The 24,127-nt window shown below is 38.5% G+C and overlaps 1 protein-coding gene across 1 annotated transcript; it reads right to left on the minus strand.

The window, feature by feature from the left end:
- Window positions 1-4,911: 4,911 nt before the first annotated feature.
- LOC100706470 (mucin-5B) lies at window positions 4,912-22,649 on the minus strand. The gene is made up of 45 exons (XM_019346980.2): window positions 22,495-22,649; window positions 22,166-22,210; window positions 21,791-22,016; window positions 21,134-21,263; window positions 20,966-21,029; window positions 20,191-20,273; window positions 19,811-20,006; window positions 19,499-19,624; window positions 19,274-19,394; window positions 19,013-19,148; window positions 18,847-18,924; window positions 18,688-18,757; window positions 18,448-18,585; window positions 17,817-17,966; window positions 17,577-17,671; window positions 17,214-17,346; window positions 16,819-17,062; window positions 16,645-16,685; window positions 16,434-16,522; window positions 16,139-16,293; window positions 15,926-16,064; window positions 15,533-15,637; window positions 15,090-15,284; window positions 14,830-14,902; window positions 14,551-14,720; window positions 13,577-13,733; window positions 13,164-13,268; window positions 12,939-13,080; window positions 12,781-12,809; window positions 11,221-12,357; window positions 11,044-11,118; window positions 10,672-10,878; window positions 10,287-10,528; window positions 9,993-10,179; window positions 9,687-9,909; window positions 9,307-9,479; window positions 9,088-9,157; window positions 8,202-8,311; window positions 8,080-8,111; window positions 7,784-7,937; window positions 6,244-6,281; window positions 6,016-6,123; window positions 5,682-5,721; window positions 5,459-5,567; window positions 4,912-5,271 (listed from the first exon to the last, which is right to left on the minus strand). The coding sequence occupies exons 1-45, from the start codon at window positions 22,541-22,543 to the stop codon at window positions 5,109-5,111; spliced, it is 6,552 nt and encodes a 2,183-aa protein (XP_019202525.1). The 5' UTR covers window positions 22,544-22,649; the 3' UTR covers window positions 4,912-5,108.
- Between the last annotated feature and the right edge of the window lie 1,478 nt (window positions 22,650-24,127).

The following is a 24,127-nucleotide window of genomic DNA, read 5'->3' on the forward strand; positions in this document are numbered from 1 at the left end:
GTCAATTTATAGAACAATATATAATTTTAAATAAATAAATGAAACATTGAATGAGATGGAAAAAATAGAAAACTAATCAATAACAACATCATACAGAAAACCTGCATACTTACATTTCTGAATTTCACTTGTCACAGATTCAAATGTCCTAGAAACTAAAACAAAAATTAATTTTCATGATTTATTTAAACATGTCCAGTAACACAATATTTAGACTATAGCAGCCAGAAAAAAGGCTACTTTTGAGAAATATGGCAAGAAGTTTAACTGTAAAAAAAGAAAAGGCCAAATTTAAATTTGTTGGATTGGCATTTTACTAATTTCTTTTCTTGTCAGCGGACAAATTAAAATGAAAATGTTAAATTAAAAGAATGTGCGGTACCTGATGTGAGTACAAGAAAATAATTATTAGAATGTAATGTGTTAAATTTGTTTAGATCACAGTAATAAGGAAGGATTGGTCTGTGTTTTAGTTTGGCTTAGCTGTAGGCTTGAGAGTGTGTGTAATTGTTTAGAGGGAAAGGAATTTATTGACACTGAGGGTCTGCTGTCATAAAAGGAGACAGGAAGCTACAGTTGGGGGTTGCTGATGCTGATGCTTGTACCTTTAATAAAAACTCATAATTGCCATAACTTAGAAGTAGGCTTGCAGGAGACTCTCCACCTTATCTGTAAATGTAAGACAACAAGAGGCCAATGGCCCAGTGGATGCAGAGTGGGGGTCTCAGTGTTTGTAATATGTTAACTCTGTTTTCTATGTTGTGTAGAGGAATTTGGTTTAACCTGGGTGAGGAGATTACTTTTATGACCCCCAGGAAGTCACGTATACAGAGACACACACAAACAGTGCTTTGACTGTTATGACGCACCCACACCTACATGCACATTCACTCACACTGACATGCACATTCACTCACGTGCACAGACATATACACAGGTACGCATACACAGTCATTCACGTGCACTCACATAGACATACGGGTATGCGCACACACAGGCACTCACGTGCTCGTGCACATAGACACAGACACAGAGTTTGCAGCACATTGTGGGGGGTTTTATGATGGGGTCGCTCAGTAGCGGTTTTAGATACGGGCGACACGGGCGGTTGCCCGGGGCGGCATCGTGATGGGGGGCGGCATCACGGGCATCGGCAAAAAAAAAAATAATTAAAAAAAAATGCTCGTACTCATGCTGCCCCGACGGCAGCCAGCGCATATTGGGAATGTCATAGGCACCGATCGGTTTTCTATCGCCCATTTGCTGGGAGTAAGGGCGCCCTCCGTTTGCGAGGTGTGCCTGCTGCTTGCGGCACAGGGAGGAGAGGGCGGGGCGGCGGGGGATTCTCTGGCTGGCTGGAGCAGCATCTAATAACCAACTCGCAAAATAAAACAAAATAAAAACAAAACAACAAACACGAAAACACCGGACATTATGATACAGACTTATAATTTGCACCGATGTTTTTTCGAAATTCTATACACGATCTATTGTACAATAGATCGCACAATAATAAATACAGAGAAAACCCCAACAATCATATCATAAGACCCCCTATGAGCAAGCACTTTGGCGACAGTGGGAAGGAAAAACTCCCTTTTAACAGGAAGAAACCTCCGGCAGAACCAGGCTCAGGGAGGGGCGGCCATCTGCTGCGACCGGTTGGGGTGAAGAAGGAAAACAGGATAAAGACATGCTGTGGAAGAGAGACAGAGATTAATAACAGATATGATTCGATGCAGAGAGGTCTATTAACACATAGTGAGTGAGAAATGTGACTGGAAAGGAAAAACTCAATGCATCATGGGAATCCCCGGCAGCCTACGTCTATTGCAGCATAACTAAGGGAGGATTCAGGGTCACCTGGTCCAGCGCTAACTATATGCTTTAGCAAAAAGGAAAGTTTTAAGCCTAATCTTGAAAGTAGAGATAGTGTCTGTCTCCTGAATCCAAACTGGAAGCTGGTTCCACAGAAGAGGGGCCTGAAAACTGAAGGCTCTGCCTCCCATTCTACTTTTAAATACTCTAGGAACAACAAGTAGGCCTGCAGAGCGAGAGCGAAGTGCTCTAATAGGGTGATATGGTACTACAAGGTCATTAAGATAAGATGGGGCCTGATTATTTAAGGGATCAATAACAATTTAAAATTTATAATTTACAGTTTGATGATTTAAAGTCTCACACACAACCCGTCGAAAGGGGAGGGAGACCTGCTGCTTCCAAATAGAGCACATTTCATTCATAATGTTGTAAATCCAAGCCCATTATGTATTCATGATTTGAATCCTGGGTTGTGTGAAATCTCAGAAATACACCCTAGACAAAGTTAATCTGTGAACTAAGGTGTAGGTCTATTAGGTTATGTTGTGGTGATTCTCTGGTTGAGGGATGGGTGGCGCCAGAGGGAGTGTTCGCCCAGGGCGCCAAACAGGCTAGGACCGCCACTGGGGTCGCTCCTATAAAGCTGCCTGGAACTAACAAAGAGGTGAAGATTGTTTCAGAGGGACACCGGCCTCGTCTTCCCTTCTGGAAGTGCATGCTTAAATGAAGATGAATAAAGATGAATAAAGATTTTGTAAAAATAACTACTGGGTCCGGTGCCATCTCTGAAGGCCCGAGGAATAAAAAGAACCGGAGTAAAACTGATTTCCCAACACTGAGCACAGTATAAAGCAGACAGTCACTGTCCATTGCAGTGAGCTCATGCTGCCTGATGTCCCCTCGCTAAACATACAACCAGAAGATAATACACGAGCAGCTCAGTACACAGCTAACATTCAGCGTTCAGTTACATACGGAGCAAACTTGTTTGCTGTGCAGACGCAAAGACATTTAGCAAAAGTTACAAACAACATGGCTTCTATTAATTTCAGCCTTCACTGATACACCTACACCTGTATGGAACCTCAGTCTAATCTTAAAATATATCTTCACCTTAAAATACAAGATTTTACAGTAAATTGACTCTTTGGCCACATTCTTGTGACTGTGTACACAGATTTATGTCATCACATTAGTAACAAATACAAACACACACACAAGATTCAACAAATGAATCTACAACCTGAAAATAAAATTAGAGAAAACCATCTTACTTTCAAGCACAGGTCCAATATTAGGCTTGGTAGGCCACCGCGGGCAAAACTATTCACGAAATATCGACAAAGTTTTAGAGATGCACGTTTGTGTGTGGTTCAAACTAAACTTACTGGGAAACAGATGCTATTGCATAAACAGTCCCACCTCTCCTTTATTCACTTCCTGTAACTGTACCTGGATATCACCTGGACTACGCCCATGACCAGGTCAAGAAGGCCCCAACACCCCTATTGTTCTCTCTTGTACTTTCTTACGTCCACTGTGTTTCTTTCCAGGGCAAATGCACAAAACGCTTTTCTTGCAACTGTGAGAGCTTGCCTAGTATTCCCAGTTAGTTAGGGACACACTCGTGACAGAGACCACACGTGTTCTTTTTTGTACCAGTGAGAACGGAACGGAAGGGAAAATTGAGTAAAATCCAGAAACAGAGTAGCATTTAATCGTACCATGCTTGGATCGGATGTGTAAAATTTAAATAAAAACAAAATGCAATGATTTTAAATCAATATTCACTATATCACAATGAAATGTTACAATTGATTGTAGGCACTATGTCAGTAAATGATGTAGTAAATGATGAACTAGACCGACTCCTTATTCTGCAGCACAACAATCTTTGGAATTCCACTTGACCACTTAATGATAAATGATTTTGTTCATTCAGTCTGACCTTGATAGCTTAAGGTAAAGGTTTTCCACTGAAGACTTGATGGGAGGTCAACGGTTGCTTTGTGTGTTTGAGTAAGGATTACTCAGGCACGATTAAGGTATTTGTTCAAAAATGACCAAAATTTTTATTAATATTAAGAAGTAACATACTCCAGTCTGTGTAAGGTAGGTAAAAACAAGCATGTACTCAAACATGGGTCATCCATGACTAAAGGCTGGCAACTGGAAAAAGAGAATACATTGAAACATTCAGAGTATTGCCAACACTAAATGCTGGATATTAATAAAGGCTTTAAAGCAAGACCTGGTAGCAATATGAAGACATATTTTTGCACTTTTTCTCAACTGGTCTGTGGGTAAACTTCATTTCTTATTCATTTAAAAAGTGCAAAATGTGAACATGTCTAAATACCTTCTGCAGCAACTTTTTATGAAACATTTAAACTAACTTAACTAACATGTACACAATTAGCTCGCTCAAAATGCTGCTGCGTGTCTCTTAACTGGGACTTGTAGGTTTGAGTGTTGCTCCAGTTCTTTCCAACCTGCACTGGCTCCCCACTAAATATCGCATTGATTTTAAAATCTTATTGCTCACTTTTAAAATCATAAATAATACCGCACCAAGCTATCTTACTGATCTCCTCAGCTTTTATGCCCCTAGGAGAGCACTTAGATCAGCAGGCCAAATGCTCCTGGGGCGACCTAGATCTCGGCTTAAGACCAGAGGTGACCGCGCGTTCGCCTCTGTTGCACCCTACCTCTGGAATAATGTCCCTCAAGCTATTTGCGCATCTTATTCAATTCAGTCTTTTAACTCTCAATTAAAAACTTATGTATTTAGCCTAGCCTTCCTTCCCAGCTTCCTAGAGCTCTCATTTGTAAGTGTACTGTAATTTATTTTTTTGCTATGATTAATGTTTATAATCATTTCATTGACTTCAGCCTTTTGATTTGTGCCTACTGTGCCTGGTGTATTATTGGTTAGTTATGTCTCCCACCTGTCAGTATATTTGTATCTGTTATTGCTCTTAATTGGTTCTGTGAAGCACTTTGGCATACCTCTGGTTTTTAAATGTGCTATATAAATAAAATTGTATTGTATTGTATAATTAAAAAAAAAACCCCACTGAGACCGTCAAATGGGTAGGAATCTTGATGATGTTTATTATGGGGTTTTTACATTTAAGAAAACAGAAGAATACATGCTTTAATCATTCACTTTATTTGATATAAAACTGATTCAGCATTTACTTTATATAAGGAACAAGATTTTAATACATTTAGTTTTCATGTGAAAGTCTAATGAATAATTCTTTCTTTCATCTGAGTTTTATTTTTCAGCTTGAGCCACAAGATCTACAAGCACAGCTGGTGATGTGCTTGTAGTAGTATTGTCTCGTACTGAGGTCAGAGCAAAGCAGAGTCACTGGCCTCCTCTCTGATATCCAGTCCAGACAGCATGTGTAGTACTGCTCCAACATGTCACCATGTAACTCCACCCTGTTGCAGAGGAGAATGGGAGTGGGTGGAAGTGGGATAGAAGAGAGAAACAAAAAATCGAAATTTCAAAGTTCGCACAGAATTCATACAATAAATCTAGATGCACTTTTCTTTGGTTAGTGATTATGAACTGAATGACAAGGGCCTCAGATGCATTAATTTGCATCATCACTATTTCTCATCTCACCTTGGCTGAGATTCACATTTCCCCTGACACACAGGCATCTGTATGACTGTGGTGCAGTTATCTACGGTGATGTTGAGGGTGGACATCCTAGCAGCACAGCCCTGGTTACCTGAAGTTTGAAGCAATAAAGTACAGGTATAACTATGAAAAGAGTGTGAAATAAAAATGAATAAATTATAGCTTTCACATTTATGTGAAATGTTAGATTTAGGGTCTGACTTACATGTATAGCAGCAGTGTTGGTCATCCCAGATTCTGTCCTCCTGGAGAAAAAGCCCCACAAGTTGTAAACTTTAATTCTTGCGCTTGTTCACGCAGCATTTAATTGTAGTTTTTAAACTTCTTTTAAAGGTAAGTCTTTCTTTCTCACAGTCTGACAGTGTTATTCTATTGTTATTATGTAATATTTAAATATTGAATATAAATAAATTCTAACACTTAAGCTTTGAAAAGCTCTGAAAATAAATGTAAGTACTGTGCAAGGCTTCACTGATATGAGCTTATTATTGTAGAAAAACAATCTTAGATTTCACAGTTGTTACTTGAACCATGTTTACCTCAGAGCAGCTTTCATTGGAGCAGACTTTGGTCTCAGTCTGAATGCCTTCTTTACTGCACTTCAGTGACCTGCAGGGATGAGCAGGATCTGTCCACTGATCTCCCACCTACATGCACAAAGAACATTTTTAATTTAAAATGAAGAACCAGACAATGGTTGACAATGATTAACAATTTCAATCAATTTAATACAAAGAGACATTACAATAAAATTCAATGCAGCATACCTTGTATATCTTCTCATTATAACTGCAGGTCTTGTCAACTGAAAAAAAAGACACATTTTTGCGTGTGTGTGTTTGACTTTATGTTTTTAACAGCAGACATTTTGATATGAAACACAGGTGTTGTTAAAGTTTAACCTAACATTAGTTAATGTGATTAGCAATAAATGTGTGTGCCTAATATTTCATGTCAAAATGTTTTCTAAATTAATTAATTAATTAATTAATTAAGAAGAGGCCACTTTAGGCTTCTCCCCCAATACAAGGGGTCACTACAGCAGGTAGCTGCGTTTGAGTTTTATGCTGGATGCCCAAATGGGATTTGTGTCTCCAGCTGGATGTGAACCACAAACCCTTCACGTTCAAAAGCATAAATCATTACGATATGGAGCCACCTAATTAACAAATCAACCAAGCAAGCAAATAAAAAATAACAACAAATAACTGACTCTTCAAATATATTTTGGGTCACTAACAACATCAAAGATGCAGCTTCATACAACTGAGATATATTTGCTAATAGATATAAGGTGTTGTTCTACATGTTTTTGTGTATTTGTTACTTGCTCTTCTGCGATGTATTATCACATAATTGCCAGTTAAGATTTGGAAGTATGAACATGTATGCCAAGATATCAGCAGGAATCTCTTATAAGGAGGATGTATATATGATATTTTTGATGTATTACCAACAACAAAGTTTGTGAAAACTGCTCTAGAACTACTTCATAATGAATGATGATAGCGATCATTCTACCATGCCTATTTTTTTAAGTTTTTGCTGGTAAACTGGTAAAAATGAAGCTTTGGCTTCTTGTTTGGAGTAATCATCATGCTAAGAACTACAGAACACACTTGTTGAGATTAGACTGTATTTAGAGTCAGGGTTAGTTTGTCTATGCAAATTTTTCCCTTTCACTGTTTTCATCATTTTGTGCAACATATTCCAAGTACCGGTAATTAAAAGCTGAATATTGTGCAGATATTTTGTCCTCATTTGGATATAATTTTTTTTTAAATGGCAATTTACGAAAAAAAAAAAATCAAAATTTGCATTCCTGGTTGACCTTATAATTATGGAATATAATAATTAATTGTTTGTTTTGGGGGGGGGGGGGGGGGTTGCAATCATTCTTCAAACATAACTTTCGAATTGAGTGTACAGGAAAGGAAAGTCTCCTGTAAAATACCTGGAAGTTAGACAAGGTTAAGCCAGTTCATAATATACCCAACCCCTGAAAAATACAGTTTACTTACCAGGTAATATTGGAGAATATTGTTTGTTTTTCTACAAAATTACCAAGAAATTATGCAGTGCTTGTGAAGTACTTAAATTGACTTATAATACAATCATTTGTTTTCTGTAAAAACTTGATTTGTTACCCTCTTGTTCCACTTTACCTACTTTTAAGTATTTGTACTTTATTTAAATATATTGTAAATTTTACAGAAATTTACAGAAATTCTATAATTCCAAAAGATACTGAAAACTTAAAAAATCAATCATTAACAGAACTAGAAAATATGAAACACCCTTACTTACCACAAATCGCATCACCACAGCAGGAAGTGTTTATCAAAACTGCATTGGGGCCACAGAGGGGAGCTGGCTTAGGAGGTGGTGGAAAGCACTCTTCAGTCATAGTCTGGTTGTTACATCTACACAGTTTGCAGTTGGACTGCCAGACTTCACCAGGCTGAAACACACGTACAGAAATATTGTTAAACCTACACTCAGAGGTAATACTAATACGCTTAAATTATTTGAGCTAAACTGTTGATTACAGAATGTGTCACATAACAGCAGCATCCCTGTGGAAATTTGTAGCTTTTACTTACAAGTTTAGGTTCTCCGCTTGGTCCTTTGCAATCTTTAGGGAAAAAAGAAAGAAAATCCTTTATTTATCTTCCTGTAAAAGACTTTACACAAAATTGCCATCATCTTAGGCTACACAACTTACAGGAACAAACAGGCAAACAGGTGTTTGAGTGACTTCCTGCTCTGGTCAGGTTGCCGGGACAGAAACAACCTGTGCTTTTTTTTTCAAGCAAAGCTCCAGGATAGCGCACGCTAAAAAGCCAGAGAAAAGCATGAAAATGGTGTAAATCTTCAGAATAGTATATGAAGGAAAGGCATATGGAAATTACAAGGTGCAATCAGAAACAGCTTCCCCAATAAAAATCTAAACATATCTAATTTCAGTTTGGCCAGTAATTTCTTTGAGCAGTAATGTACTACTTCCTGATAGCTTTGGTTCTTAGACAGCTGAGTGGGAGTAACAATATGACCAGTTGCACTGGATTTGCTCTACTGGTGACCATTTAGCTTGAACTTTATTTTGCTGGAAGAGGATGAAGACATAAGGAGTCTAATCTTAAAGAAGAGGGTGGTTGGTGAGTGAAGATTGTGTTGGGATGGCCAACAAACACATGGTTTCAATGCACCAGATGTGAAGCTGGCTGACGATCGCACACCAAATTTCAGAGGGTATCCCTTAAATGAGATTCCTCAGAAAATTATAGTAAAACCCAGCCTTGAAAATCTTACGCTGATTAAATTCATGGTGCAAAACCCCACTGATTGTCAAACAAGACAGTGAGGTCACATTCAGAACCCAGTGCCTTCAAGCATTTACACTGTGGACTAAAAAGTGCTGTTTGGCTCATTGACATGAAAGTTATTCCAGTTTGACACATAAGTTAATGCAAGTGGTAAAACTAGTCTAAACCTAGCCTCCCAGGAGGCTTTCCAGATGTGCCTTGGAGAAGACCACAAAGAGATCAGTCTTATATGGCCAAGCTGATTAACTTTTTATCTGCATCACACCAAAAGTAAAGTTTCCTAACCCTCCATAGCAGAAGTCATCCATCTTTGTGCTGCATTCACTGTAAACCAATCCTTCTGGACATGGCACATCTGAAACACGATCAAGGACACTGAAGTTAATAATACATCGATTTAAATGAGAACTTGCAAAGAAAGTAAATTTATTCATAAATCACTTAATTTCTAGCTTTACTGGTTTGCCATGTTGATTGTAAGACAAAAAAAAAGAAGATGCATACCACAGATTCCATTAGTCAGTCCTCTCCAGTCAATACAGAAACCAAAGCTTTTACATTCACCGGCAGCTTGCTCCAGAGAAGAGCAAGAACCATTTAGGTTCCTGCATGAATCAAACTCACAGTTCTTCTTTTTAAGGTTTAGATCCACGTGGTTGCTGCAGTTTTCAAAGACACTGGAGAAATGGAAACAAAGTGAATTTAAGATAGTATTTGCTGAAAATATACACAAAGAGGCAGAGAGCCACACACTATTACAATTAAAGTCAAAATAAAGAAGTATATAACATGTACATTTATCATGAAGTACACTTGAAGCAGTTTTAACACAAACTTGTAAACAAATCCCTGATCAGTAGGCTATATTCATGTGTGGACCTTACGGGTGGAGTAGAAGTTCACATAATGGGTTTGGAGGGCAGGGAGGTGGAGGTGGGGGAGGAGGTACTGAGGTTGGCCCAGAAAGACAGGGTACATCCCTTGGTGCAGAATTACAGGCAGGCTTCAGAGGATCTGGATACACCCAGTCATAGGCCGTCTTATCACAACAGGTGTCATCCTCAATCTGCCCTCCTTTACGAATACATGATGCTCCACCGCACACACCTGGAGGGAGAATTGAGAAGTGAGCTCTGATATGCTTATATATATACTTCTAACACACTTCTAGCACTCCATCCAGTACCCACCGCATTGTCCCTGGGTGTTATTGAGGAAATGCTCCATGGCCAGGTTCACAACCAGGGTATAGGATGGAGTGAGGGAGACATAAGAACGAATCTCTGGGAGATGAATTGACACCATGTACCCCGTGGTCTCAAATCTAAAACCATTCTCTTCATATGGTGGTTGGACTGTCACATTGTTCAGTGTAGCCTAAAGTATAATAACATTATCATCAAAATTAGCCGTCTTTTCAGTGAGCATTCTCAGTCACAAACTGGTGTATAATTACTGAATATGGATGCATGATGAAATCCTACCTGTACTACAAACAACTGTGGGTTGATGTTGAGTGCAGCTACATTGTTTTGATATTTCAGAACGATTCCTTTGGCACAGGAGCCATTCAGGCCCGGCACGCAATAAAAGTTGTCCACAGCAATGGTCAGATTATGACGTGGTGACTGCTCCTCCACCAAGATGTAGGAGCACTGATCCAAGAAATCAAAGGGTATTCCTTGGAAAGAAACATAGTGGGGATCCCCAAAAAGCTCACAGTGACCTGGGAACGGGATATCAGAAAGAATGAAAGCACAATTTGGATTTCAGCTGAAAATAAGAATGTATTAAAATGCCAACGTGAGCCAGCTGCACAACTCTAATAATGACATTCTTGGTTAGTCAGTCAGTGGTATGGTCACTTACAGTCACATTTCCATGTTTCACAGCATCCATCCGAGACCTTTACGGCTCGTTCTCTGGGACAGGCCAGAGTTGTAGACTCTGGACAAACCACTGGGGTCAACTCTATCTTTCCACCAACACAGTGCTTATCAAAGCAGTCCTCTGTCCATGTCTCACCACAAATCCAGTGTTTTTTATTCTTCAGATCTACACATTCACAGACTGGTGCTGTGGCAGAAAACAGTGAACACAAAAATACAGAAACATTGTTTACGTTATTCTCGTGAATGACTACTATGATCATAATAAATGAAAATGTCTGGTTGGTAGTTAGTTAGGTGGTTGTAGACATAGTAAATATTGTGGGAGCTTCTGTGCTGGTAGCAGTCATACCTGAGGTTACAGTAGTTGTTGCATTGGTTGCAAATGTGCTTGTTGGCTGAAGTGTTCCAAATGTTGTGGGAAATACTGACAGAGAGCACAATTAGTAAGAAATATCGTTTAGGTTACTCACATAAACGACTGCTATGATGATGAATGAACAGTGTAAAACAGATGCATAACATTTACCTTGGGAGGTGTTCTGACGTGGTGTTGCTGTGATTGGGGGTCCTGTATTAATTTTAGATGTGGATTCTGTATTGATAGATGAAAATGTTGTGGTGCCTACTGAAGTGCTATGGGTTCCCATTGTTGTAGCACCTGTTTCTGTTATTTCTGTTTGTCCAGATGTTGTCACACCATTAGTTATCAGTGGCGACGTAGATTTAGATGTTGTTGATTCAGAGTGGGAGGTAGTAGGTTGGGTGGTTGTAGTAAATACAGTGGGAACTTCTGTGCTTATAGCTGTCAGACCTGAGGTTACAGCAGATGTAGCATTGGTTGCAAAGGTGCTGGTGGACTGAAGTGTAGTGACTGTTGGCTGCGTATGTTTTGTAGATGGTGGAGGTGATGAGACATATGTTGATGTAACTGTGTTTGTTGTCTCTGATTCTGTGGCCCGTGTTGTTGAAGCATTAAGGAATGAGGTACTTGTAGGTAGGTAAGAGGTTGAAAGTACAGTACTAGCAGATTCAGTGGGAGTCTCTGTTGTAGACTCTGTTATTGTTGTAAGGTGTGTCGAGTGAGTTGTGGATGTTGAAGAAGTTGACAGTGATGTGGAGAGTGTGCTGATAGTGGCTGTAGTTGTGTTAGCTTCTGTAGGGGCTATTGAGGTAATGGTGGTAGCTGAAAGAGTTGTTGGATTAGTGGTGGAAAGTGCAGTTGACCAATTTTCAGCAGTCACTGAAACGTTGGTAAAAGTCGTCATTGTTGTAGCAGTGGTGCTGGACCCAGTTTTAGTTTTAGTAGTTGCTGCAGATGTAGTGGTGGGCATTGTTGACCATGTTTCGCTGGTACTTGAAGTAGTCGTGGTGTTTGGTTCAGAGGTGGTGGGGGACCATGTTACAGTAGTAGTTGAAGTAGCTGTAGTTGTTGGCACAGGAGTTGTTGATATAGCAGTGGTGGGGGGCATTGTTGACCATGTTTTACTAGTAGGTGAGGTTAGTAGAGAGGTAGCAGTGGGTGTGGACCATGTTTCAGAGGTAGTTGAGACTGTGGTAGTGGTAATCACTGGTGTAGTAGTAGAAAGCAGAGTTGTTTCACTTGTAGTTGAAGCAGTTGTTTTGAGAGATGTTATTGGTGTGGTGGTAGTTGTGGGCGGAAGTGCTGTTGAAGTAAAATTGATAATAAGTGCAATTATTAAAAGAAGGATCCATAAAAGCACAAATAATTTTAAAAAATAAATAAATTTCAATAATATTTCCTTGTATCCTCTATCACTGCATTACATATGTTTGCCCTTACTGACGTTTTTAAACCCATTATCACTCCCAACTCCTCACATGTAGACAGAATTGATCAGATCCCGTGACAAATCTAGTTGAAGATGAAAATCAAAATTCTCTTTTCAAAATGTGGATAACATGTTTTTCTACAACTAGCCAAGTTATGTTGCTCCTATGCTTTTACAATCTCTGAGCCCTGATTGGTCAGGAGTCCTGAACAAGCACCTGTTGTGAGTTAGAATTGAAAATGAATTGTTTTATCGGCCACATATAGTACACACATGAATATATTTTTTATACTTACGACATTTAATTGTTCCATTTTCACAGGAGCTGAATAAAATAGGAGAGTAGGAAATAACCAGCTGTCAGTGTAACTAAAAACACAACTTCATGACATGACGATTACGTGGAAAATGTAGATATTTGCATGCCATATATATTGTGAATGTGTCAATTTACCATTCAAAAGAGTTTATTTTCACCACTTGTCCAGGTCGTACATTTGTGTCATTAAAATAACAAGAGCAGTTCCTCAATGTGGTACAATCACCAGTATTCTCATCATAGTACGGCTTTTCCTTTGGACATCTGGGGTAGCAGCCTTTTCCAAAAAGTAAATATACTCAGTGGTTTGTGCAAGCTGAACTTTAACATGTTAGACTATAACTGAGAAACATTGGTTACCTTCCAGCTTCTGAGTGAAGTCTTTGCCACAGGTCAGAATCCTACCACAGGCTTCATAATGCCAGCTACACTGGCCCTTCTCATTGTAGTAGTCACAGTAGACGGCTAAGATGTAAATTATCACACGTTAATTATCACAGTTTATCTTTTGTTGTATTCAGTGTTTTGTAAACTTCAAAAAACACTAATCTCATCATGCAGATTGTTGGATATATCTACTGATAGTGCCTTATATACTGTCACTCATTAGTATATTGACAATAACTAAAATACAATAAAATAAAACTGAATTTAACATTAAGAAATGCGAGTTGTGTGTTGGCAAGAATTGAAGCACAAAAAAGAATATAAGCTGGACTGATGATTGGCTGATGAAATGCACACCTTATGTGGGGAAAAAGCTTAAAACTTACGGCACATATCAGGTGTCCTCCAATCTATGCAGACATCCTGGTCACTGCAGGCCTCTGCATAAGCTGCCACAGCTGTGCAGAAACCCAGGAATTTCCCTTCAAACTCACAAGAGCAGGATTCCTGCACACAGGCATGGTAGTAGGGCTCTGGATCCACCTGAGGATCAGTAAACATCAGAGTTGGGAATTACCTGATTGCAAGTTGTACTTCAATCACAACAAAAATGCAGATGTAATGTTTTACTTTTACTGGCATTAACATCAGCACAAAAACTTTCATCACGTGGCTTTCCATGGTTGTTGTAATGTGTGGGTGGCCCTTTATCCACAAAGTATATTATAAATTCTCGTGAAAAGTTTATGTGCATAATAACATGCTTTTTTAAGGGGCATGTTTTGGAACAAATTTCAATGCAACACCATCAAAGGTTGGATGCTGATGCCTTAAAGGTCGAGACAAGCTCCTTTTTGTTCAGTTTGTTGATGTTGAGCATTGTTTTTTAATTTGTGCTCCCTTTCATCTGCTAGTGTTCACTGCCCTAAGAAGTGCTTCTGGATATCCATGTGCACCAAAGTGGTTTTCCTTGCTGCACCTAGAAATGCCCTTTAAGTCTAGGAACACAAAAATTATTATAATGTTTGCATTACAATTGTTATCAAAAAGCTGTGAAGGAGGGTTTTTTTTCTCTTTTTTTGCCCAGTTTAAAAGTATTTGTTAGGAAATTAAAAGCAAGAAATGTTATTACTTCGATAGGTTAATCAAAATAGCTGCAATGCTTATTGAATTTAAAAGAGAAACTGTAATCTAATACATTTTGACAGCATCCTTAGCAACACTGGTATCAAATTTTCACCATATACAAAATAAAAGTCCCAATCTTCTCTGTGCGACTCTGCTTAAAAAGTAGTTATTCTACTGAATTATGTTGCATTAAATATGGATAAGCAACTTGTGTGCAATGTGAAGAACATACTTTAAAGTGACAGTCTTTGAAAGTGCCTCCTTTAAGGATCATACAGCGCCTCTGGGCCCAGGCCGAGCAGTAGGAATTGCGTTCACATGGAAATATCTCAGTGGTCACATCAGTACAAGGGGGAGTGGCTGCTTTCCAGCTGTTGCCAAAGGCCATTGGACTAGAAACCACTATGAACAGAGTTCGTTTTTAGTTTGAGTGTCACAGGTAAAGTGTTGGTGTCACTGCAAAGACCCCCCCCCCCCCATGCAAAAAAGGAGAAAAAACTGACTGGTTTACCTGCTGAGCCACTTATCTGCAAGTCATTCAGCTCGTTGGAGTCAAAATTCCCACAGAGGCCACACACTCTGTTCTGCAGGTGAGACAGTTTGAAAAAGAAAATTATTATAAAAAGTACACAGTGGAAAGGCTTTGATATGTTATTAATTCAGTTCTGCATTTTTTAATTCTACTTCTCTCCTTTTCGGTATTCGGTATTCGGTATTCTACTAAACAAGAACGACCCTGTTTAAAATCCTTCTTAGCATTTTATTACTTACCCTCCAGTCTGAATGAAGTTCTACGGTGATCCGGGTGTGTTTGTCCCATATTAGAGTTAGACCTTTGCTGGGCACTGAGATTATGATATAGAGTCCCACTGTGTGTATTGTGTAAAGTGGATCTTGCTGCAAAGTCCAGCCTTTTTGGATTTGCTTGGTCACTCTCATGTCATTCAGGATAAGGGTGACTTTGCTCTGGAAGAGCAAGATAGAAGAAAAAAATAAGGGATTAGTTTACTGGTATATGGGCATCTACCTCATAATGCACATCATTAATTCTGCAGCATGTTATGTTCCATGATTCATGAATGACTTGAGTAAATAACCATCCTTTGATGAGGTTGATCATTTCTAAGTAAGACAAAAAAAATACACTAATAAAAATTAGCATAACATGACCACCAAATAAAGGTCAAGGAATATTTAGGGATAGAGCCACTTACCTGCAAATCCAGTATGATGGAGCGTGAACAGGTGAGTGCCTCATCACAGCAGGGCACACTCTCCACTCGGAGAGAAAAGGTGCCGTTTTGACTTCCGCAGTAATCCTGAAATGGAAAAGCATGGTTAAAACTTACTTATTATATATCAAAAATCATGCATTTTGTTGTAGTTATGAACAAATGGTTACCACAATGACTGAAAGTCAACAGCTACAGTTTTTGTAATACATAGATAGATAGAGAGAGACCTGGACTTTGTGAAAGTGTATGACTTATATCTCCTACATCATGAAACTGCAACTTTAAAAATAGAATTGACATATCTACAGTACATATAAATGTTATATCATGCATGAGAACACATTCATGTTTTTTGATTTTTCTGGCTCTCACCTCTACAAGTGTATACTGGCAGTGACCACCAAAGCGATACCATTTAGAATCAAAGGTCTGATAATGTCCATTTCCATAGACTTGACATGTCCCGGGACACGGCTCATCTGTGCAGTCCCACTGACCCTGACCACAGACACTGTAAGATAAAGTCATAACACTGAGTTTACAGAAAAACAAAACTTTGTGACTGAACTGGTAAAGTAGCGTTACCATTTTTTACAGTTGGTTTTAACAGTCTCTCCTGCCCTGAAGACTTTACCACTGTACACACAGGTGCAGTTGTCCCTTGACACACAGTTTCCATGGTGATCTTCATATTGATCATGTGGGCAATAACAGCCACTCTCACAAGTCATATTGGCAACCTGAAAATCACACCAACCTGAAAATTACACTTTTGTGAGGAGCTCACCTGTTTATTCTAATAACTAGTCACCCTTTTAAAAAGAAATTAAAGATGAAGCCACATTTATATAAAAATGGTAATAATTATAAATATACATACCAGTGGTTTGCTGAGACTGTCGCAAGTTTTCTGAGCTGTCTTAACTGGGTATTCTGAGCAGTGCACGCACACCTTCCCATTCCTGCAGCCTGATGCGAACAAATTCATGTATCAAATATATTTCTGAAAGTTTGATATAATAATATGTTTACTGCTGTGACTCTTGCTCATATAGCAATGTATGTCTAGTACAAAAATATAATATATTTACCACAGTCCTCGGAGCAGTGCAGTTTTCCATTCTTACAGTCGCTTTTGAAAACACAACATAAGATTAATAAAACTGGAACTACTGTATTTATCATACACCATCAGTTTCATGGTAATACAAAATGTATTTGACCAATTTTAAATTCATTAAAAAAAACTTTAATGATCAGCTCACCACTGTCGTCCATCGATAACAACAGGCCCTGGTGGCGTTATACCACCGTGATGATGGCATACACATTCAGTCTTTGGAGTACAGATTTGTCCTTGGTTCAGGTGGGTTCCTTCTGGGCAGCCACAGCCCTCCACGGGAGCATCTTCCTGCCCACAGCGAAGATCAGGACCAGACAGGGAGCGGCATGTATGGTTGCAAGCTCGCACATTGTAGGAGAACTCTTGGTTCTTTTCACATGTCAGTGCTGTGACAAAATATTTTGATTCACATTTAATAATCTGCTTATACAATGCATCCTGCAAAAACAAGGCAGAAACTGCCTACATAAGACTATAAGTCATGTGCAGTAAAAGGAAGACATATTTATTTCTGTATTTGCATTTTTAAATGCTCACAGCAGTTGGTAGCCTTCCTCCAGTCACCAAGTTCAACTCCAAGACTGGCACATGCTTTGGCATAGTTGCCCAGAGCAACACACAAGCACTGGACCAAACTGGTGCCACAGTTACAAGTTCTTAGGATGCAAGCCTGTAAAAATACAGTAGAAGAGTAGAGTAGAAATATATGCACTGGGGTAATGAGTCAAATGAAAATGTATGCATCTGTATGATCAACATGTTTGCCTTAAACTGGTTTAATTTTATATGCATAATGCAGGTTTAAGTTTTAAACTTATTATAAAGTTTTAAATCAATATGTCAGCACAAGTTAGCTTCAGCAGTTTCTTCAGATTTGGTTGAGTAGTAAAACAATCTTACCGTATGGAATTGATCAGTTGGGATGTAGCCATGGCACTTTGCAAATATCCCAGCTGGGTTGTTCAAGACAGAACACTTTTCATCAGCAAATATTTCTGCAGAAATACATCAGATGTTAAAATAAGTAATGATTTTGCAAAACAATTTAGACTAAAGCAGTTTTCTGTGTGTTAAAGATAAAAGCATCTTCTCATCTCTGTGAATTTACAGGACAGTCTACTTTATGTGACTGATTGATACCGTTGTCGGTATTAATGCAGGTTGGCGGTATGTTCGGTGTACAAGGGCCCACGCTCCAGGACAGCGCAAAAGGTTCAGGTGAGTTCTCGATGATCCCGCTGCTGCTGGTGAAGTCATCTGTGGTGTCGTTGTTGTTGTTGCCACAGAGACCTGAAAGACAGACTTACTATTTTGTCTCAGATTTTTAGAACATTTCCTGCTCGGCAGCCTCCAATTTGCATAAAAACAATTTTATGGTAGAAAATTTGAACATTTATAATGTTTGCTGTGAAAACTGCACGTATTTAACAACTTGTAATTTAAGTGCCATTTCTAGAATTCTGTTATATTTGGGTTTTTGTGGTACGGCTTGTGATATTTAAGTGAAAATAGCATTTTCTATACTTTTGTGACTGAGGATTAAAAAGTATTCTGTATGTCAAAATTTCTGCTGTCAAATCTTTATGCAAATTGGAAGAGCTGAGCAGAAGGCTTGGTTGTTTCAAGACAGAATAAAATGCTAGTTAAGCTACAGAAGTCACGTTTGAACTAGAACATTTTTCTGTTTTACCAATAATTTGACGGTTCATAAAATAAATAATGATAAAAGTAATTCCAGGGTTAGTGTGTATTTGTAGACTAATGTACTAACCTGAAATCATGCCTGTGTGGTTTCCTGGTGGTGTAATGTAAAGTTGGATTTCAGGAGACACCTGGACTTGGATCTTCATACCAAAGGATGTATGGACTTCAACATACATAGAGGACTGCCAGAAAACCAGGGCACGATCTAAAAAGTGAGAGAAATTAGTAAGAGATTTGGTGTTTATGTATCGAAACCATTCAGTATATATTATGAGGCTAGCAGACTAACTAGCATTCTTTTACCTACCAGACTGATGAAGTTCAGTAATTTCTTGGTCTTCAAATTTAACCATGTTGTGTGTGAATGTGTACATTTCCTGCAAATTCCAAATGATGTGCATAATCAGGCTCATTTTTCCTCACTACTAATTGATTTGATAGTTTGTATAGTGTGTGGGATGTATACCTGGAAAATCTGGAGAATGACTCTTTTTATAGATGCATGCTTCCCAGAAAATTCAACATTTATTGTCCAGTTTAAGCCCTGCATGTGGTCATGAAAACAACTTAACATCACAATCATGCACAAATGTCCTAATGTCATATATTTGTGCTGTAGGCTGTTTGTTTACCTGTGAGGCCACATATGTGCATTTACCAGGAACAACATATTTTTTGCCATCAAATGTTGTTACAAACTGCCCTTCAATGTGACATCCGCCTGGGCAGGAATTCTCAGAGCAATGCCATCTTCCACCATCACATATACTGAGGACAAAAAGGAGTTTAAAATGTGTTTTAAAAACTTCTAAACATTTTTATGATTCTAAACTTAAGGGTTTTTTATGTATTAAAATTCCAGTATTATTTTATTTTATTTTTTGGCCACTTACCATGCCTGACACTTAGTTTTACGTATGTCTCCAGTTAAGTAAGTCCTACCAGAGAAGACACAGGGGCAGCTAGGCACACTCACGCAGTGAAGGTCTTCTGCATGATCATCAAGCACCTTACCTACAATATAATTCAGTAAATTTTTTGAGGAGTTTTGATGAGTTCTGATTAGTTTCATGTGACTTACCAAGGCAAAAAAACAAAATACAGTTCATAGTATTCACCCTTTGGACAGACACAGGTGCTGGTGATAGCCTGGCCGGAAAAGCTGGGGTTAGGGTTGGAGCAGCTGGGAATAAATGCATCACCCTCTTCTTTATATACCAGGTCTCCAGGACAAGTCGGCTCAGCTGCATTCATAAAAACAGAAAGGTAAATCCATCATTAAACTAAATGAAATGTCAATTAAAATTCATCCTTTATCCATAAAAGCATAAAAAAAACCAATAAACAATAAACAAACAACTTTGCGACTACTACTATGAAGCTTTTAAACCTCTTTAAGACTTTAAGACTGATGATAAATGATCACCTACCACATTTGGTTATAGCTCTCCATTTCTGCCACACATAGCTGTTGTTTCCACAGTGCAGGGCAATCTCTTTGAAGAAAGCACAGCCAACGTATTTGCTCTTTTCATAGCTGTAAAAGTTCGCTTCACAGAGTTGGATATAATGTGGTGTTTTAACTTGCAGACACTCCAAGGTGTAGGAAAAGAACTTTCTGCATACCTGTAAATATCATTGGAGGAACATTAACATTTTAGACTAACATCGTTTGTACACCAACGTTTATATAATATAATTATGTAACTGATTTAGTCCTAAAATTGTGAAAACAAAAACAAATGAATCAAGAAAAGTGGATTTAAACTATGAAAATGATGGGAAAAAAACTATTGTAAGATCAGCTTACTGGGTTAGTGACAAAGACAGGATCTCGCGTTTGACACGTCTCTTGGGTAAGCGTGCTCTCTGTTATCAGCTGCTGGTTGTTGCCTGTTTTCACAAATAAAATGTACATTCAACTTTGAACAAAATACACAAAAACAAATGTTTTATATTCCTAGAGATTGTATTTATCTTTTTTTCATGAAAGTATGATGCATAGAATTTTTAGAGCAACATACTGTGCTGGAAGAAACAGATGACAGCAGTTAGGTAGGGTCTTGCTCATGTCAGTAAATTAATACCAAATTACTCTCTGCACCTATTACAACATTGTTACATACTGAAACAGCCAGAGCGCTGGCCAGACTAGAGCCCAGAACACTGAACAAACAAACAAATATGAAAACTACTTAAAGCAAGAATGAGAAAACATTTCGCTTTTAGAAGTTTCCTTCATTTTCTGCTTTTAAAATGGCCTTTCTAAAGCCTCAGCCTCAATACATCTGAATATGTCTGTACTGTGCTTTAAAGCCAGGTCCATACCAGGAAACCAGAGACAAGGTTGTATAATGTATGTAAAACTGTCCTAATTTTCCTCTTTTTTACATCTAGCATAACAGATGCTATACATTAATTATAATTAATATTGAATTAAGGCCTGTATTAACCGCTATTTCAATTATTTCTACTACCACTAACATTGTTGCAAATGTGTACAATATTGTGCTGTTGCTTATGTTATTAGAATGATACTACAGCTCTTAGTTGTTAGTTTATTATTTGTGTTGTAGGTGACACACTTGTTGCGTTGTCTTTTCCACACAGTCCAGTCATGCCAGTGCTCAGCTCTTGCTGCAGCTCCACCTGGACAGCAAATCACATAGAAGCTTCAGGAATTCTTCTTAGGGGATACATAATGTATGAAAGCCTAAACACAGTCAAACGTACACACTCTTTAAATCCCTTACCCACAAACTGTCTATTCCTCCAGGTACACTACGCCAAGTGACAGAAAGTGGAAGCAGGGAGCTCCTCAGTCTAGTGTAGATCCCGTACTGAAAAATATGCTGGTAGGTGTGATCATATGGAAGGGAGACACTGCAAGCAAATACACAGGAGACATCTGCTCAGAGACTGATCTGGGGTCTCCTCACTTCTTCAGTTTTGGAAAATAAGTGAAAGACAGGAAAAAAAATAATGCTAAACAGCCTTTGCAGAGAGTGAGAGGATCTAGCAAATAGAATATGGTGGGTTTTTTTTTTTTATTAAACTCAACCACAAAGACAAACACTTAATAATGCACAGTGTCCCAGGGCCAGAGCTAATAATGAACTAGCACTGATGGTAGAAGTGCTGAAATATCTGCGAGCATGATCGGCTTGGTTAGGTGGCTGAGTATGAGTGGCACTTGAGTTAATGAACTAAAGTGTCTTTGGGCAAAACACTTTGCTGGTGCCTCACATTACCCTAACTGGTGTTCTGTAGCCAAAAAATGAGTAATTTAAGATTAGATGTTAAGAAACAAAGATCAGATTGTGTCTCATGCAAATGATATTAGGTTTCCAATACAAGCAGTTTTCTTCAAATGAAGCACTAACTTAGTGGACTCATATTTGAGGACAAACCTTTTCTTCTCCACCAGGATGCTTCCATTCTGCAGAACAGTCCGGACTTTGTTCATTGTGATCTCGACTTGAACCAGCAGCCCGTTGTCTCCTCTCTGTATGGTGATGTCGTATTCCACACGATTGTGGGTGAAGCGGGTGAGAGTGAACGGGCAATTGGACCTCACGTAGTAACCCAAGCCTTTGAATGGCTGGATTACTCCACTGCCAAACGTCCTGCAAGTAACTGATCACAGAAAAGTTAAGTTACTTGCCAATTCATCGTACAAAGATGGACAAGTGACCAAGTAAAGTAATGAAGACTGTGTAATTACTGTAAAAAGGACTGGCTCTCTAAAATTAAGTTATCGAGCGACGACACTAACTTATACTCACATTTCTGAGTTTCTGTTGTTGTCACTGATCCACCGGTCCCAAAAACTGAGAGGTAAGGAAAAAAGACAATGTAATAACTCTTTAACAACAACATTAAATTACAAGGAAAACTCCTTGTAAATATGAAAATACAGTGCATCATACTGTAGACAGGACAGTATACATCAACATTTTTTCTGTAATGTTTTTCTAAGATATAAGGAATAAGGAAAACTGTAGTAATGCATGAAATCAATATATAACAAAATATTTACACTGCTTTGATTTGTTACTTATTCTGCTTAAAATAATTCATTTATATTCAAAATAGATAAATAAATGCATGGTACCTGAGACCAGTAAAAAACAGACAGACAGCATCCGTTGCTGTGGGGTCATTTTCTTCTTTCCGTGCAAGTGCAACCAGGAGGATGTGCCCAATCACCCCACTCCGTCCCTTATATATGCAATGTCCATACATACACACACTGCATGAATCACCACCACAGGGATGTGTGAACTAACATGCACACACCGGCTTTTTTCAGTAAAGTTACCAGGAAACTAGAAATTTCAAAGAAAATACGGTGAATAAGTGATAACAAGGAAATTATTACACAATGCTGAAAAAACAGCTCATTTAAAGCATGCCATTATCCTATGATATTAGGTTACATCAAGAATTCAACAATTCCCTGCACTGATATATATTCCTGTGGGAAAGTGCAAGTGTTGCGTATCATAGAATTTGGCAAAGAAACCCAAAAAGGAATGTGTTCACAAACAAGCTAAAAAGAAGAAACTTAAGCCTTTAAATCTTGTGTTTCCTTGTTGAGCAGTTAACCACAAGTTAGTGCACAAATCCGTGGGGTTTTTTTTTACATTTCCTAAACTGGAAACTCGTAAGTTTGTCATGATTCATTCCTTCAGGAAAAAATAAGGTACTTTCCTTTAAACAGCTAAAATAATAGCAATATGTCAACTCCATCCTTAATAGGTGAGATATTAAGTATTGCATTATGTACAAAGAGGGATGCCTACTTTTTTGCAAACACCGGTGAACTTCACCAGTGTTGAAGGTCAATACAGGACAAACAGAATAGAATGAAAAGTGAGTGCTGGTAACTGATGAGAGTGCATGAACCAGGATGTAGTTAATTATTTTTCATTGCTAGATTTGAGGGAAAGCACCACAGAATCACAGAGGCGCCAATCAGATCTTGCATCAGATGACCTCAATAGGTCACTTAATAGGGTGAGGCAAGGTCCCACAGTGGTTTTAACCTGATACCTCTAGTGGTAATGACCCACACGTTTTTTCATACCTTGGGTCATGTGGACTTAAAGAAGTCTAGTCACTTTCTAATCCCAGCAGTTAGAATGTGAAAGGCAGTGTACACTCTTAAAAGGTTGCCAGTGTTTTACAGGGATGCAAAACTATTGAGTGGTAAATATATTTTTCTTTTAGTTACTCCCTGTTTTACTTAGTGAGCTTGTTAGAACTGCAGAAGTTGTTTTTTTAATGTGCACTCTTCTCCATTAAGTGCTTTAGCCAAGTTAGCATATGCACAGCATCACAGGTGGAACCAGGAACACTGACAATAGCTTTGTTCCTTTAAAAATCAAACCTAAATCAAACACAGCCACTACTTATTAGACCTGTGCTTTCATGTAATGACAAGTCACAATGCCTCATCTGCACATGATCCTGGAACTTGGTAATCTGGATTTAAATGTATTCTTGATTGCCTATAATTTGTATTAATAACACATCTGCTGTTTGCAGGTACCCAGGCCACTTGGCTTACAAAGTTGTTCAAAATACTACGGTCTCATTCCTGTTTTACTCTTTTTGAAAATTCTTCACACAAAGACCGGGGATAGAGTTCTCTTCATTCTTTCCTTTTGTTCCTGTAATTCTATAACTTTACTTGAGCTGGCCTATCCATTCTAGTGCAAATACCATATACAGTGGTGTGAAAA

This window comes from Oreochromis niloticus, linkage group LG17 (assembly GCF_001858045.2).
Source record: "Oreochromis niloticus isolate F11D_XX linkage group LG17, O_niloticus_UMD_NMBU, whole genome shotgun sequence".
Lineage (NCBI taxonomy): Eukaryota > Metazoa > Chordata > Actinopteri > Cichliformes > Cichlidae > Oreochromis > Oreochromis niloticus.

What these genes read in the sequence shown, in the direction of transcription:
- LOC100706470 (XM_019346980.2), bottom strand. Translation starts at nt 22,543, where the DNA reads ATGACCCCACAGCAACGGATGCTGTCTGTCTGTTTTTTACTGGTCTCA. An exon ending in AAAACCAACTGTAAAAAATG is followed by an intron (nt 16,065 to 16,138) that starts GTAACGCTACTT and finishes TTTATCTTACAG; the next exon opens with TGTCTGTGGTCAGGGTCAGT. An exon ending in AAATGTGAATCTCAGCCAAG is followed by an intron (nt 5,272 to 5,458) that starts GTGAGATGAGAA and finishes CCTCTGCAACAG; the next exon opens with GGTGGAGTTACATGGTGACA.